Below are 16,676 nucleotides of genomic sequence, written 5' to 3' on the forward strand. Positions count from 1 at the left end.
TAATTTTTTTCTTTTTCTTTTCTGCTCTTTTGTTTTTCCTCTTAGTTGTTCACCAAAAAAACTGTTCCCTCAATGCATTATCTGAAATTATTATTTTTTAAATTAAATTGACAACCTTAAAATTGATTTTTTCCCAATTTAACTTGGTGAGATGAACCCTAATTTAATTGTTGAGATGCGAACTCAGTACCGCCTTCAATGGCTTCTCCACAATGGGACCCTCTAAACCATCGGGATTCTCCTCCTTTAATTGAAAAAGGAAGGTGGTACTAGTTCTTATTTCATTACATTCAATAATTCATAGGCATATCCTCATCAGTGCCGTGCTACAATATATAGGTGCAACCACCATGTTAGGGTGATGACTACATTTTCAGCTCTCATGAGTCATGCATTTATCTAAACATGAACACTTAGGTTAGGGCTAATAGACACTCGTCAAAATGAAGAAGACGAAGTCCAAAATTAGCTACTTATTCAATTAGTAGTAGATTCCTTAGGTATACCACCAATATGTAAAAATCATTGAACTTGTTTAATCATCTTTGACCATCCATGCATGTTTTAATTTATATTATCTATAGATTCAGGATTTTTTCATGGTGAATGCTATGGTGCTTAAAAAGTGGTGTTTATTTATTAAAAAGAATTAAAATTTAATATTTAATTTAAAAGACATAAAAATATATTATTTTAAAAAATTCAAAACTTACCACAAAAGATAAGTTAGATAAAAGTTAGACAACAATTAATAAGCACCATAGAATCTTCCATTTTTTTTCATTATTCGAGGCTTAATTTGGTAAAAACTATGATGCATGGATATCGATATAGATACAGGACACGATACAAAATGGATTATATCGATATATAAATTTTAAAATTTTATAAGATACGGAAGCCACTTATATATATAAAATATAAAATATTTTTTAGATAAATCGTAATAATATTTTAGTAGTTTATTGATATTAAAACATAAATAAATTTTTTAATTATTTTTAATTATATAAAGTATTTAAAATATTTTTTATTTTAATAAATAATAATATATATTATTTTTAAATTTATTTTAAAAATATATACTAAGAATAAGGTTAGACGCATTGGTACGTGATGATATTTAGGTGTGTCAAAATGTATTCGGAGAAAAAATTTTTATTTTTTATTAAAATATGATTGAACACAGCAAACACGTGTGTCAAACGAGTGTCGATGAATGTCGTATTCAAAATATGTCCGACACACAAATACGACAACTCAAGACGAGATTCAAACTCCCACACTTACTTAAGCAGACTAGCGAACTAACCAGTAGACCAACCCAACTTCGTTATAAATTTTTTAATTTACTAAATACAAAATAAAATATTATATTTTTAGAAAATACAAACACCTCTTTAAACAATTTTACTAAACTAAACCCAAGTACTACAATGACAGTCTCCACCACAGAAAACAATAAATAATCATTGAACATTATTAACCTTATGAATAGAATCTGAAATTCAATATGCATTCAAGTTATGTAAGAGAAAAACCATTTAATATTTGGCAAATTCTTTGGTGTATTTTAATTTAGTGCCGAATTTACTAAAATTATTTTTTAAAATAAATATTAAAAATGATTTATTTTTATATCTTTAAATTAAATATTAATTAATTTTGGTAAACTAAACAACAAAAAATATAATAGAACGAAAATTTAAGATTTAATGATTTCAAAGTCAAATTACCATTTTAATGCAACAAAAAATTTATCAAATATAGTTCACCATTAACTTAAATTACTATTGATGGTAATAATGGTACTATAATTACATAAACGGAAATGTTGATTTCACATCACATGATATGATGGCATAAATATAGAATACCGAAATTCAAAAAATAAAAATAAAAATAAAAATAAAGAAATAAAATAACTAAAAGAAGACACTAACGATACGCAACTGGTTCTTCAGCTGCAATTGTTCTTCTTCTTCAACCTCTTCACCCACCATTTGGCGGTGATCTCACTTTCCACAACCCCACTTCACAAGTTCCAATTTTGCGACCAACCCAGAATCTGAATTCGAGTTTTGTACGATGAGGGGCCACGATTGGATCAACACGTGTCTTCCCGACGAGCTGGTGGTCGAGATCTTCCGGCGACTCGACTCTAAGCGGAGCAGAGACGCTTGCTCACTCGTCTGCCGCCGGTGGCTCCGCCTCGAGCGCCTCACCCGAGCCACCATCCGGATCGGCGCCACTGGCTCGCCGGACCTGTTCGTGCACCTTCTCTCCACCCGCTTCTCCAACGTCACCAATGTCCACATCGACGAGCGACTCTCCATCTCCCTCCCCGTTCACCTCGTGAGTGTTCAAAACCCCAAACTGAAGTTTATCGTTCTAACTTCTATCGAACGGAATTGGTGCGAAAGCTTTGATTTTGGGGGGTAAAAGAACTGAATTTGTATTAAATCATTAAACTACATTAGTCCCTTGAAATAAAACTTGCTGCATAGTTCGTAACAATTACAAATATTTAGTCTCTTTTAAGGCTATGTGTTTGGTAAGGATTATGTTGGAGACTAACTTATTTGAGTTGGTGATGAAATTAGAAGTTTAAGCTCTATTTTGATGTTTTGGGAATTGGATATGAGCTTGTCTGTGTTTGGTTTTCAGCAGGGGAGAAGAAGGGGGGTGGAGAATTCTTCGGCTTCTTCCCTGAAGCTGAATTATCTGAATGTCAATAATGGGTCCGAGGAGGGTGATCTTGATTCCCTTTGTTTGTCTGATGTTGGCTTGACTGCTCTTGGGGATGGCTTTCCGAAGCTTGAGAAGTTGAGCTTAATCTGGTGTTCTAATGTAACTAGTGATGGATTAGCTTCACTAGCTCAGAAATGCAGTTCTTTGAAGGCCTTGGATTTGCAGGTATTGAACCATTTATTCAATGTAAATCTTGCTCGATACGCATGGTGGCTATATTTATAGTGCAGTCTCAATCAAATTGCAGTGTAAGTCCATGTATTATGAAGAAATCGGTGATGTCCATGATTTACCCATTCGCTGTATTTCATTTCCTTGAGGATAGCCTGTTTCGCCGTTTAGAATTGGCACAGCTGACTTTTATGTGTGCCCATACATATAATATACTAGAAATGAAAACTAAGCTTTGAGGGCCCAAAGGGCTCTCAATCAGTCGTATATGTCTTCTATTGAACTACCAGCTGAACATAATATGTTCCATGGACATTAGAACTTAGGGCAACAACACTTATTTTCTCTATCAATACATTCTTTGGCTTGCCACTCTATCTATCTACATCTTCAGTTCTACTACTTAAATGGCATAACAATGTATATTTTTAGTTATAATTACTGGAAATTTCCTTTAGGGTTGTTATGTTGGAGATCAAGGACTTTCTGCTGTTGGGCAGTGTTGCAAGCAGCTTGAGGATTTGAATCTTCGTTTCTGTGAAGGATTGACTGATAAGGGTTTGATTGAATTAGCCTTAGGTGTGGGAAAATCACTAAAATCTCTTGGTGTGGCTGCTTGTGCCAAAATAACTGACTCTTCAATGGAAGCTGTTGGATCACACTGCATATCCCTTGAGACTTTGTCGTTGGATTCCGAGTTCATCCACAATCAGGGGGTGCTTGCTGTGGCTGAAGGATGTCCACAATTGAAAGTTCTAAAGCTGCAATGTATTAATGTTACTGACGATGCCTTGGAAGCTGTAGGTGCTAGTTGTTTGTCTCTGGAGTTGTTGGCCCTATATAGTTTTCAGAGATTTACCGATAAGTGAGCCTGCCCTCTTACAATTGCTTTTTTTTCTATATTTTACTTCATTTGACGACTATGGTTGAATTATCACAAATTCACAATGCTCAATCCTCTTTCTTAGAATATACTATGAGATGCATTATTATTACTACAAATTCTTTTATTTGGTAATGACTTGATCAACATTTTTAGGGCTAATTAATTTAAATGGGGCTGTTCATCAATTTTTTTCTCTATTGACATTTAACATATTAATATATGACGTTGATACTGTTGAAGCAGCACATTTAGTGAGATAAGGCTTGGCCATATTGTTTATTTAGTTCCATTTGCATGACCCTTAAGGGCTGCATACATTGGCACAACCTTTCCTCATGTCTCCAATTGTTAAATTTGGATTCTGCCAAGAATTCTATCATTTTTTTTTCGTGCTTTAGTCAGTAATCTCCTTTCTTTGAATAATGGTTAATTTCAGGGGTTTGTGTGCCATCGGTAATGGATGCAAGAAGTTAAGGAATCTGACACTAAGTGACTGTTATTTCCTAAGTGACAAGGGTTTGGAATCAATTGCTACCGGATGCAAGGAACTTACACATCTTGAAATCAATGGATGCCACAACATTGGAACTTTGGGGATAGAATCCGTTGGAAGATCTTGCCAGTATGCTTCTATCCAAGCTAAATTTTGTAATGCATGGACTGGCATGTATGTGTATGTAAAATAAGGAATGAAATAACCATTCAATAAAGAAGCAACATAAGGAAGCAGGAGACACATGTTTAGCCTCTTAATCTTTACATTTGGTCAAGTTTTTTGTTTCATGATGTGTTTGTTTCTCCATATATTTTTCGTCTGTGGTGCTAATCCCGGCTTTCTATTGGCAGACGTCTTACTGAGTTGTCATTACTTTACTGTCAAAGAATTGGCGATGTTGGTCTTCTTCAGGTTGGAGAAGGATGCAAGTTCCTGCAAGCTCTTCACCTGGTAGATTGCTCAAACCTTGGGGATGCTGCTATGCGTGGTATAGCTATTGGCTGCAGCAATTTGAAGAAACTTCATATCCGTCGCTGTTATGAGGTACCTCATCTGCATGCCTGTTTGGTTTACCATGTCAAAAGGAGATCTCTGCTAGCAATTATTATACATATGAAGTAAAGTAGTAAATCTGCTTTCAAGTGGTCTAATTTGAAGCAGGCTTGTGCATTTCTCTCTTTCTCCTTATTGTTTGTGCTTTCTTTACCCTTTATTAGATTGGGACCAAGGGGATTGTTGCTGTTGGTGAGCACTGTAAGTCACTAACCGATCTTAGCATTCGATTCTGTGACAGGTAAAACCTTATTCACGCCCCCACCTCTCCATTGAAATCATCTGTTACATGCGTTATACATATTTTCATCTGTAGTTCCTTTTCAAATTGATTAGCATTCTGAAGAATATTTTTATTCGGTATTGTTCGTCACGGATGATGCATAACTTAAACGCTTCATTAAATTACCAGGGTTGGGGATGAGGCCCTTATTGCTATAGCAGACGGATGTTCCCTTCATTATCTGAATGTCAGTGGTTGCCATCAAATTGGAGATGCCGGAGTGATAGCCATTGCAAGGGGTTGCCCTCAACTCTGTTATTTAGACGTCAGCGTACTGCAGGTTCATATTCGGATCTCTCCTTTTAATGACGAAACAGTTTGCAGACTTGAATTGCATATATGAATGAGTTCAAGATTTCATGCATTTAAGGATATCTTTAAGTGCTGAACTGGTCATCTTTCTTACAATTATTGCAGAATTTAGGTGATTTAGCAATGGCGGAGTTGGGAGAAAACTGTCCATTGCTGAAAGAAATAGTGCTGTCACACTGCCGTCAAATAACAGATGTCGGTCTTGCCCATCTCGTAAAGAGGTGCACCATGCTGGAGTCATGCCACATGGTTTATTGCTCCGGTATAACCTCGGCTGGAGTAGCCACCGTGGTTTCTAGCTGCCCCAACATAAAAAAGGTACTGGTTGAGAAGTGGAAGGTTAGCCAGCGGACCAAGCGGCGAGCCGGCTCCATCATTTCCTACTTGTGTGTAGACCTTTAAGACCAGCTCGCCTCGCCTTGCCTCGCCTTCCGTATATACCCGTACCCCAAGCTGTGCAAACTTATTTTCGGTTGGTCTGTGAATGTAGATATAGGTGTGCATGGTTGTATATGTTTCAAGTTTAATTAAGCTGAACTTTTGTTTTCTTAGAAGATGGATTTTTATTCTTTCTGGGAACAAATTCTCAATAACTTGACTTATATAGATGCATATACTATGAATAAAATTCCAAGTTTGATAATATTATATCATCTTGTGCGGTTTAAATTAGATCAGATCAATTTAAATTATACGTAATTCATTTGATTTGTTGAAAATATAGAATTTAGTCTAATTTGCTGTGATTGAAACACATACATGCATGATGCACCATATAGCACCCCTATCCTCTTCTAGAGAAAAAAGAAAAACACAAAACTCTTGAGGATTGTCTCTGACTTGCTCTCTAAGACTAAGGAATGAAACATGTTGAAGATTGAAAGAAATGAAATGTCATTCGTCAAAGAAGTGTTTGGAAGATGAATACAAGTCATAAGGAGCCCAAAGGTGGTCAATGGAGCATGGCTTCCTAGAATCCAACCTCAACCATGGCTTCCCCTTTCCACTCCAATGCAGCAAGCTAATGCGACCAGGGTGCAAGTTCCTGCATTTTCCTTCAAAGTTGTCACCACCTAACCCATGTTGGTTCCACCTATGATCCACTCCTTTGATGTTCCCTGCCAATACCAACAAAAATGGTGGAAGAGAACCCAAATGGTATATCCTCTTTTCCTGCTTTTGCACCCTCATCCACCCTTCTACCTTGTCTGTGTATCCCTCTCTCCTCCATTTTTCTATGTCCATCACCATCACCCCTGTGTTGAAGTAACATGCCTTCTTCCCTTCAAATGTTTTCGACAACTCCGGATCCTTCCAGAACTCCTCCGTAAAATACGTAGTAAAGTTTGCATTGCAGTATTCCGGTGCTGCCACCACTTTTTCTTCCATGTCTACGTTCCAAAGCTTGGCTATGTCGTCCACAACAATGAGGTCTGAATCTAGATATATCACGCGCCCAATGTCGTCTGGAAGCGCGTCGGCGAGGTATATACGCGCGTAATTCAACGGTTGGTCCAAGGCTTGTCGAACGGACTTTGATATCTTGTCACTGACTCTCTCCGAATCGAAGAGGTAGATCTTGAAATTGAGGTAAGGGAAGGTGGATTTGATGGCCATCGTAAGTTCTTCAGTGTCGTGCGCTGCAAGGAAGTGGAAATGGACATCCTCCGGGCAGCCAGAGTGCTGTAATATGGAGAATATGGCGGCCATGGTGCCACGCACATAGTTAACATCCAGAGTCATAGCTACGTTAATAGGATCATTTTTATTTGATCCACACTCCTTCTCATTCCGAAAGGCAGGGGCCTCTCGGAATGGAGGGACCTTACACGAAGGGAGACGAATAATGTTGCCCAAACGAATAGCTTCTGTTGCGTAAAAGTAATTATTATAGTTAAGAGAAAGAAAGAAGAGGGACAGGATACCTCGGAGTGCATGGGAAGAGGTCATCCTGTCCTATATTTTTCAGATTTGAATGTGGGTGCTAATGATGTTTTTTGTTATTTGTTTTTTTCTTTCCCCTTTAGTTGAGTTAAGAAAATCTAGTTCGGTTTAGAGAGCTAGAGAGAATATAGGAAAAAGAATGGTGAAGAGAATACAAAGGGAGGTGGTGAAATTGAAGAATATGAGGTTGTGGTGTGACTCCCAAATTTTTAAGGAAGAGAGAAACTGTCGGAACTTTTATTAGTTTCTTGCTATGACACCAATTTTGTTACATACATTTTTAGATTAATAAACTACTAAACTAAATTTCCTTCTATATATAACCATGTTTTTTACTTTTTAGTTTCTGTTTTTAATTACATAACTATATATTTTTCACAAAAACCGATTTCGCTAACTAAAAATAAATATATAAAGAATTAGTAGCTTAAATTTCATTTCTAAGTTTGTTAATTAAAACAAATTAAATTATAGGATTCAATAATGAGATGCTTGATTTAATAATTAATAAGTCATTGATATTGATAAAATTGTGAAAGAATAAGAAAAGAAAAGAATGCGAACTTTTATTGATTGTTGATTGATTGAATTGGATTGAAGTGTTGTAAACTATGAGGGTAAAATTAAATATATATAGAGCATTGTCCTATGAAAGATAAAAGTAAAGATAAGATAAGAAGAGAAGATAACATAAAAATAAAATAAGATAAAATAATAATGACTGAAATTAGAACTGAATTTATGTATTCTATTGGCTGAATTTGTGGGTCACAAGACTTCTTTATTGTTGTCATGGGCTAATATAGAGAGTAGTTTAATAGATATATAACACAGGTTGAATTTTTTTCGGCATTCATTATCAGCAAGTTCAACTGAAATGATCAATTAAAGAGGTTTAATTAATATATATAAACCAAGTTAGGTTAATTTAATAATTAGCTTATTACTCTATTTAAGAAAGTGTCGGAAGATCGATTCCTATCTTGTGCATGTAATAATATATTGACGAGCAACAAACTTTTAAATAGAGTTCAGATCTGTAATAGATTAAGTGTTTATTTGGGTGTCATTATCTTGATAAAAAAATTTTTTTTTATATTTTAGCATGTTTGGCAAATTTTTACTAGTAAAATAAAAGTACTAGAAAAAAATTTTTTTTTTGAGAAGCTGTCATTTCTATCTTTATTTAAAAAATCTTTTTTCGTTAAAAAAAAATATTTTTCATATAATAAATAAACAAAAAAATACTTTTATATTGCTATACCCAAACATAATTGATAGATAAAAAGATCTTTTTACATGAAATACTCAAACATAAAATTACTTTTATTTTTTCATAAGATCTTTTTTAAAAAGATAACTCGATCTTTTCTTAGAAACTAATCCAAATAAGTCATAATTCTTAACCTGTCGAATTGAAAGATATAATAAAAAACGAAAAAAAAATTATAAAAAATCTCAAGTATAGTAAGTAATATTTTATATATGTAAGTGAATAATATTGTTTTATAACAGTTGTAAGAATATATACCATTACTAATAATCAATATTCTAATTTTAAAACTAGTTCAATTGGTCCAACCTTTTTCTTGTTCACCTCGTTGTAAGAATGCAACACAACGACAATAATATAAGATATCGATTGTATGTAGCAAACAAGTTGTTATTGGCATGAAATATATTGATACAAATAGTTAAGTAACGTAGAAAACCGTTAACTTAGAAAGGAGAAAAATTGTTAGAAATAAAACTGTAAATTTCTTTAATATATATTTTTTTTTGAACAAATTCAGGAGAAACTAGATGAATTATATTGCCAAAAAAAAAAAAAAAACTGCATCATAGATTTACTGTTTATGAGATAATATATTTTGCATTTTAACATTGCATGTGTGTTACACATGATTCTTTTTTTAATTATTCGAAAATTAACAGGTAACCTGGTTAACTATATTACAATGATTTATATGAAAAAGATGCATGAAATGATGAAATCCCTTAAAGCCCAACTATATATTATTAGGTTGTAGTTTTTGTTCAAGAGGTAGCCAAGTTCAAACCCAAAAATAATGAAGAGGTAGCCAAGGATTTTTACTCGAGAAATGGATAACCTAAAGCCCAACTATTATGGCCCTAAAGGAAAAAAGGCATGCACTATATTGGACAAATTATTAAAAAAAAAAAACTAGTTAGATTGGTTTAGTGGTTAGCTCACTAGTCTGCTTATACAAGTGTTAGGGGTTCAAATCCTGTCTTATGTATGCAGCAACTCATTGGCCAGCAACAAACCCTTAAATAGAGTTCAAATCCGCAATAAATTAGTCATTGACCAGTTAGACTAGAGAATACTGTGAAAAACCAAAAAAAATAAAAAATTAAAAAAATGTGCAAACCATGAAAAATTGAAAACATATCATACATAATATATCACATTGTCACTTAAATTGCACAAAAAAATAATATAGATTTTTACAAATGAATTTATCAAACGAGCTTGCAAAGAATATCCCACTTAATATTTGCGGATAATTTACTTTTACTCTATAAATTAAAGTTACGAGGAGATAAGTACAAAATGTAATGGTGGTGTTACGTGGGTAACTTGAAATAGGTAGATTGGGCGTGAAGGATTGGCCCAATCGTTACTGGAAGGTGGTCTCCGATCTGTTCACGTTCGGGAGCCACCGTCCGAGTTGTGCGTGTTTGAGGAATGGGGGTGGTACCTGCAAAGACACTTCGATGCCTAAGTTAGCAAGGGGTTTAGCAGGTTTGGAGAGTATTGGAACTTATAGATACTTGAGGGGTGTCAGTGTATTTATAGTGGTGATCCAATAACCACCGTTGGAGTAGTTCCATTTCTAGAGGTGGATAATCGTCCCTTTATCTTAGGATTGTTGAGATATGGCTTCTAGAAGTGGGTTGAGAGACTTGGGGACAGTTACTTATTTGAATAAGTGTTATCTGCCAGCTTATCTCTGGTCCGACCTCTTTGAGGAGGCGTCTATGTCGAGCTCGACCTCTTAAGAAAAGGTCGGTTGGGTGGTGAAAGTATCATTTTTGTCCCCCATGTTTATTTGAAATTTAGTTTATTTGTATTGACTCAATGTTGTCATGCCGTTAGGGATCAGAATTGGTGGCGGGACAAAATTGAGACGATTTTGAAACGTTAGGGACTTAAATAGGACGAAAACGTTAAGGACAAAAATGATACATAAAATTAAATTTTAATTCAATTTTATCTTTCAATAATATTAATTTTTTACTGTACATAGTATTCAATTATTTTTTAATTTTATCTAAATAAATTACACTTAATCACATTACTTTTATTTTAAATAAATTTATTTTTTTATATTTTTAAAGAATTTCGATACATTAAAGACAAAAGGTATAATTTATATTTTATTGTATATATATATATATATATATATATATATATATATATATTATTTTTTTCTTTTCTACAAGTTTATATACTAGTCATTCTATAAACATTTCATGATAACTAAAAAATTTTAAGAATAAAATTATAAAAAATTAATTTATTTAAAATGAAAGTAATATGATTAAGTGTAATTTACTTAGATGTGATTAAAAAATAATTGAATATTATGTATAGTAAAAAATTGATATTATTAAAGAATAAAATTAAAATTTATTTCTATGTATCATTTTTGTCCCCAACGTTTTCATCCTAATTAAGTGCCTAACGTTTTAAAATCGTCTTAATTTTGTCTCGTCGTCAATTCTATTAACGGATCCTAATGACTGGACAATATTGAGTCAGTTTTAAAACGTTAGGGAGGACGATTGAAACGTTAAGGACAACTTTGAACTTATCCCAAATATTGGGGACAAAAACGATACTTTAATCTTGATATATTAATACACGATACATGGTGTTGTGATATGGATGACCACGTAGACTCACCTTCTCAATATTGAAGGAATCATTCTCAAAAGAGAATGGATTTAATGAAGGTTGAAAAGTGATGACCATTTGTGTGTAGAAATAGGAGTAGCATCCATCTGAATAAACACACAAGCAAGAAATAAGAATTCTATTCCCTCTTTATGTTGCAATCAAATACTCTTCTCCTTATATTTCTACTACAATTCTTTCTCTTCTTTTATGTTATAAGTATTTTAAATTCTATTTTCTATTACTCTTTACATATAATATTAATAGCAATATTAATCATCTTTATTATATTGAGATAGTAACAATAAACAAATGCAATTCTCTCTCTCTTTATTTTTAATACTTCTTTCTATCTTTGTATATATATATACACAATACAACATATAATATTATTATATATATATAAATATTATTGAGCTAATTATATTAATAATAGAGTCTTCTATTTATACATCTTTATTTTATATTTAATATATCTTTTATTTATTTTACAACACGTTATCAGCACGAGACTCTGATCAAATTTTTAGGAAGACTCAGGTAACAATTTTTCATTTTGTCGAAACTCTCTCATCTTGAATTCAATGCTCTTGATATATCTAGAAACAATTATTTATCATGGATATTAGATGCTGAAATCCATCTCGATTCAATGGATCTTGGAGATACCATTAAGGCTGAAAATAATGCATCCCAGAAGGATAAAGCCAAAGCCATGATTTTCCTTCGTCGTCATCTTGACGAAGGGTTGAAAAATGAATATCTCACATTAAAAGATCCTGCAGATCTTTGGAAAGACCTTGAAAAAAGGTACAATCATTAGAAAACGGTGATACTTCCTCAAGCCCGGTATGAATGGACGCATTTGCGTTTACAAGATTTTAAATCTATAAATGAATATAATTCCACAATGTTTCGAATCACCACACGAATGAAATTGTGTGGGGAAAAAATAACCGATCATGATATGTTGGAGAAAACTTTCTCAACCTTCCATGCCTCGAATGTGCTCCTGCAGCAGCAGTATCGAGAAAAAGGGTTTAAAAAATATTCTGAGTTAATTTCTTGCCTTCTTGTTGCTGAACGCAACAATGAGTTACTCTTGAAAAATCATGAAGCGCCCAGCTGGCGCCGCCCCATTTTCTGAAGTAAATGCAGCAAATCATTACTCCAGAAGAGGTAAATGGCAAGTTTTTAATAACAAGAAAAATTATGGAAGGAAAAGGAATTATATTCAAAAGAGAGGATCTCACCAGAAGTAGGATAAAGAAAGGAATATCGGGCAGAATAAATCAACAGAGGATAAGTGTTTCCGTTGTGGTGGAAAGGGCCATTGGTCACGTACCTGTCGTATCCCAAGACACCTAGTCGATCTTTACCAGGCATCTTTGAAAAATGACGACAAAGGAAAGTAAACAAATTTCGTTTCAAATAATGTTGAGAACTCCACCACTCATTATGATGTATCTGATTTCTTTGAGGATCCTGAAGGAAATATTGGTCATTTGATCAATGATGGAATAGTTTAATATGTGGGATTGTGAAGTATCTATGTAAATAAATAATGTAAAGAACTTATTGTTAAGTTTTATTTTCTATGTATTTAAGTTTCAAATGTGATGTACATAAATAATGACATATTAATGTTTATAAATTTTGAAATCATTAAATGTGTTATGTTTTAAAATAAAATTTTAGTATATGATATTATTGTTGTGTACAGTGTTTCTTAGGAAAATAATTCCAATCAAGTATTCAATTTAACTGTACATGCTACTCATTTTATTATTATTTGTTTTTGAAGAGAATGGCAAGGATATGTAATGAAGATGTATGCCTTGCGGATAGTGCAAGTTCGCACACTATTCTCAAAAGTTATATATATTTTACCCATCTTGTGCCAAAAGAGGAATATGTTAATACTATTATTGGCTCAGGCAATGTGATAGAAGGCTCCGGAAGAGCTATAATTTTGTTTTCTGGAGGAACAAAATTTATAATAAATAATGCACTATTATCTACCAAGTCTCTGAGGAACTTGTTGAGTTTCAAAGATATTCGCCGAAATGGATATCATGTTGAGACAATGAATGAGGGAAATCATGAGTATTTATGTATCACAACTCATGATTCAAATAAGAAAGTTATATTAGAAAAATTACCCTCACTTTCATCTGGGTTGTATTATACAAAGATTAGTGCAATTGAATCACATGCCATTGTAAACCAGAAGTTTACTAGCCCAAATGAATTCATAACTTGGCACGACCGATTGGGTCATCCGGGAACAACCATGATGAGGAGAATTATTGAAAACTCTCATGGACATTCACTAAAGAACCAGAAGATTCTTAAAACTAGTGAATTTTGTTGTGCTGCATGTTCTCAGGGAAAGTTAATTTTAAGGCCATCACCAGTAAAGGTTGGATTCGAGTCCCCTGAATTCCTAGAAAGAATTCAAGGTGATATATGTGGACATATTCATCCACCATGTGGATCTTTTAGATATTTTATGGTCCTAATAGACGCATCTTCGAGATGGTCACATGTGTGCTTATTATCTTCTCGCAACCTGGCGTTTGCGAGATTACTGGCTCAAATTATTCGATTAAAAGCGCAATTTCCAGAAAATCCAATCAAAGCAATTCGTCTTGATAATGCTGGTGAATTTACTTCCCAAACTTTTGATGCTTATTGTATGGCTAATGGAATAAGTGTTGAACATCCAGTAGCTTATGTTCACACACAAAATGGGTTAGCAGAATCACTTATTAAGCGCCTCCAATTAATTGCTAGACCCTTGCTTATGAGAACAAATCTCCCAACCTCAGTTTGGGGGCATGTTATTTTACATGCCACAGCACTTATTCGTTTGAGGCCAACGAGTTATCATCAATTCTCTCCTATGCAATTAGCTTTTGGCCAGCAGCCAAATGTTTCTCATTTAAGAATATTTGGGTGTGCAACATATGTTCCCATTGCACCACCTAATCACACCAAAATGGGACCCCAAAGAAAATTGGGGATATATGTTGGATATGATTCTCCCTCTATAGTGAGGTATCTTGAGATACAAACGGGAGATGTATTTAAAGCCCAGTTTGCGGATTGCCATTTTGATGAATCAAAATTTTCAACATTAGGGGGAGAGAATAAGCTTCCTGAAAAGGAGCTTAATTGGAATGCATCATCATTGATGCATTTAGATCCTCGATCAGGGAAATGTGAACTGGAAGTTCAAAAGATTATACATTTGCAAAGAATAGCAAATGATTTGCCTGATGCATTTTTCGATACAAAGAGGATAACTAAATCTTATATACCAGCGGAAAATGCCCCAACTCAAATTGATGTCCCAGTAGGACAAGTAGCTACTGAAACAAATTCACGCCAGAAGCGTGGCAGGCCTGTCGGTTCCAAAGACAAAAATCCTTGAAAGAGAAAAGAGGTAAATAATATTCCTGTTGAAAAAGACACAGTAAAGACACTTGCAGTTGTCTAAAATTCTGATATAATGCCAGAAGACGTTCAGGTACCTGAAAATAGTGAAAATGATGAGATCTCGATAAATTATGTCTTTACAGGAGAAAAATGGGACCGAAATAAGACAATTGTCAATGAAATATTTGCATATAATATGGCATTAAATATCATGCATGAAAGTAAGGATATTGAGCCAAGATCAGTTGAAGAATGTCGACAAAAAAATGATTGGCCAAAATGGGAAGCAGCCATGAAGGCTGAATTAGACTCACTTGCAAAACGTGAAGTCTTTGGACCTGTAGTCCGTACACCTGAAGATGTAAAACCTGTTGGATATAAGTGGGTATTTGTGAGAAAACGAAATGAGAAAAATAAAGTTGTGCGCTATAAAGCCCGACTTGTGGCACAAGGTTTTTCACAAAGGCCCGATATAGATTATGAAGAAACGTATTCCCCTGTAGTTGATGCAATAACATTGCGTTATTTGGTCAGTTTAGCTGCATATCATAAACTGCATATGCATTTAATGGATGTGGTAACAGCCTATTTATATGGCTCATTAGATCGGGATATATATATATGAAAGTCCTTGAAGGACTAAAGATATCCAAACCATCTAGTGAATATTCGCAAGGGTTATACTCAGTCAAATTGCAAAGATCTTTATATGGTCTGAAACAATCTGGACGAATGTGGTATAATCGTCTTATTGAGTATCTGGCCAAAAACGGATTCAAGAATGATGATATATGCCCATGTGTTTTCATAAAGAAAACTACATCTGGGTTCATTATAATTGCTGTGTACGTTGATGATTTAAATATCATTGGGACTCCTGAAGAGATTCCAACAATTATAAAAGCTCTAAAAGAAGAGTTTGAGATGAAAGATCTTGGAAAGACTAAGTTTTGTCTCGGCCTGCAGATCGAGCATATAAAAGGTGGGATCTTTATTCATCAAACAACATACACAGAAAAGATCTTGAAAAGATTTTATATGGATAAGTCACATCCATTAAGTACCCCAATGATAGTAAGATCTTTGGATGTGGAAAATGATCAATTCCGTCCTAAAGAAGAAAATGAAGATATCCTTGGTCCTGAAGTACCATATCTTAGTGCCATTGGAGCGCTAATGTATCTTGCTAATAATACGCGACCCGATATATCATTTGCTGTGAATTTACTAGCAAGATATAGTTCCTCTCCAACCAGAAGACATTGGAGTGGAATCAAACAAATCTTTCGATATCTTCATGGGACGGTTGATATGGGATTGTTTTATCCCTATGGATCCAAGTCACAATTAGTTGGCTATGCAGATGCTGGATACTTGTCTGATCCACATAAAGGGAGATCTCAGACAGGATACCTGTTTACATATGGTGGAACAGCTATATCATGGAGATCCACGAAACAGACAATTGCTGCAACATCCTCTAATCATGCCGAAATACTGGCGATTCATGAAGCTAGTCGCGAGTGCTTTTGGCTGAGGAGTCTGATTCAATATATTCTGTCATCATGTGGACTGATTAATCATAAGATAGCTCCAACTGTCTTGTTTGAAGATAATACAGCATGCATTGCTCAACTTAAAGGCGGATACATCAAAGGTGATAGAACAAAGCATATTTCCCCCAAATTCTTCTTCACTCATGATCTTCAAAATCAAGGGACGATTAATGTCCAACAGATCCGCTCAAGTGACAATCTGGCAGATTTATTCATAAAGTCACTCCCAAAATCCTCCTTTGAAAGATTGGTACATGAGATTGGAATGCGTCGATTTCGAGATATTAAATGATGTCGACAAGAGGGGGAGACTGTACTCTTTTTCCCTTGGTCAGGTTTTTTCCCATTGGATTTTTCTTGAC

The 16,676-nt window shown here is 34.2% G+C and overlaps 2 protein-coding genes across 3 annotated transcripts; one reads left to right on the plus strand and one right to left on the minus strand.

The window, feature by feature from the left end:
• The first annotated feature begins 1,943 nt into the window (after positions 1–1,943).
• On the plus strand, positions 1,944–6,078 carry LOC130976319 (F-box/LRR-repeat protein 4). Of its 2 annotated transcripts, none has more exons than XM_057901155.1 (8): positions 1,944–2,355; positions 2,668–2,916; positions 3,381–3,787; positions 4,245–4,430; positions 4,655–4,847; positions 5,021–5,097; positions 5,269–5,419; positions 5,557–6,078. In XM_057901155.1, exons 1-8 carry the CDS (start codon positions 2,089–2,091, stop codon positions 5,851–5,853), a joined length of 1,827 nt encoding a protein of 608 aa, XP_057757138.1. In that variant the 5' UTR covers positions 1,944–2,088; the 3' UTR covers positions 5,854–6,078. The 2 variants fall into 2 exon arrangements, with proteins under 2 accessions (XP_057757138.1, XP_057757139.1); XM_057901156.1 differs by having other exon boundaries at positions 2,671–2,916.
• A 267-nt stretch (positions 6,079–6,345) lies between these two features.
• LOC130974445 (probable galacturonosyltransferase-like 4) lies at positions 6,346–7,401 on the minus strand. The gene has a single exon (XM_057899333.1). It carries the CDS (start codon positions 7,399–7,401, stop codon positions 6,346–6,348), a length of 1,056 nt encoding a protein of 351 aa, XP_057755316.1.
• Positions 7,402–16,676: the final 9,275 nt, after the last annotated feature.

This window comes from Arachis stenosperma, chromosome 4 (genome assembly GCF_014773155.1).
Source record: "Arachis stenosperma cultivar V10309 chromosome 4, arast.V10309.gnm1.PFL2, whole genome shotgun sequence".
Classification (NCBI taxonomy): Eukaryota; Viridiplantae; Streptophyta; class Magnoliopsida; order Fabales; family Fabaceae; genus Arachis; species Arachis stenosperma.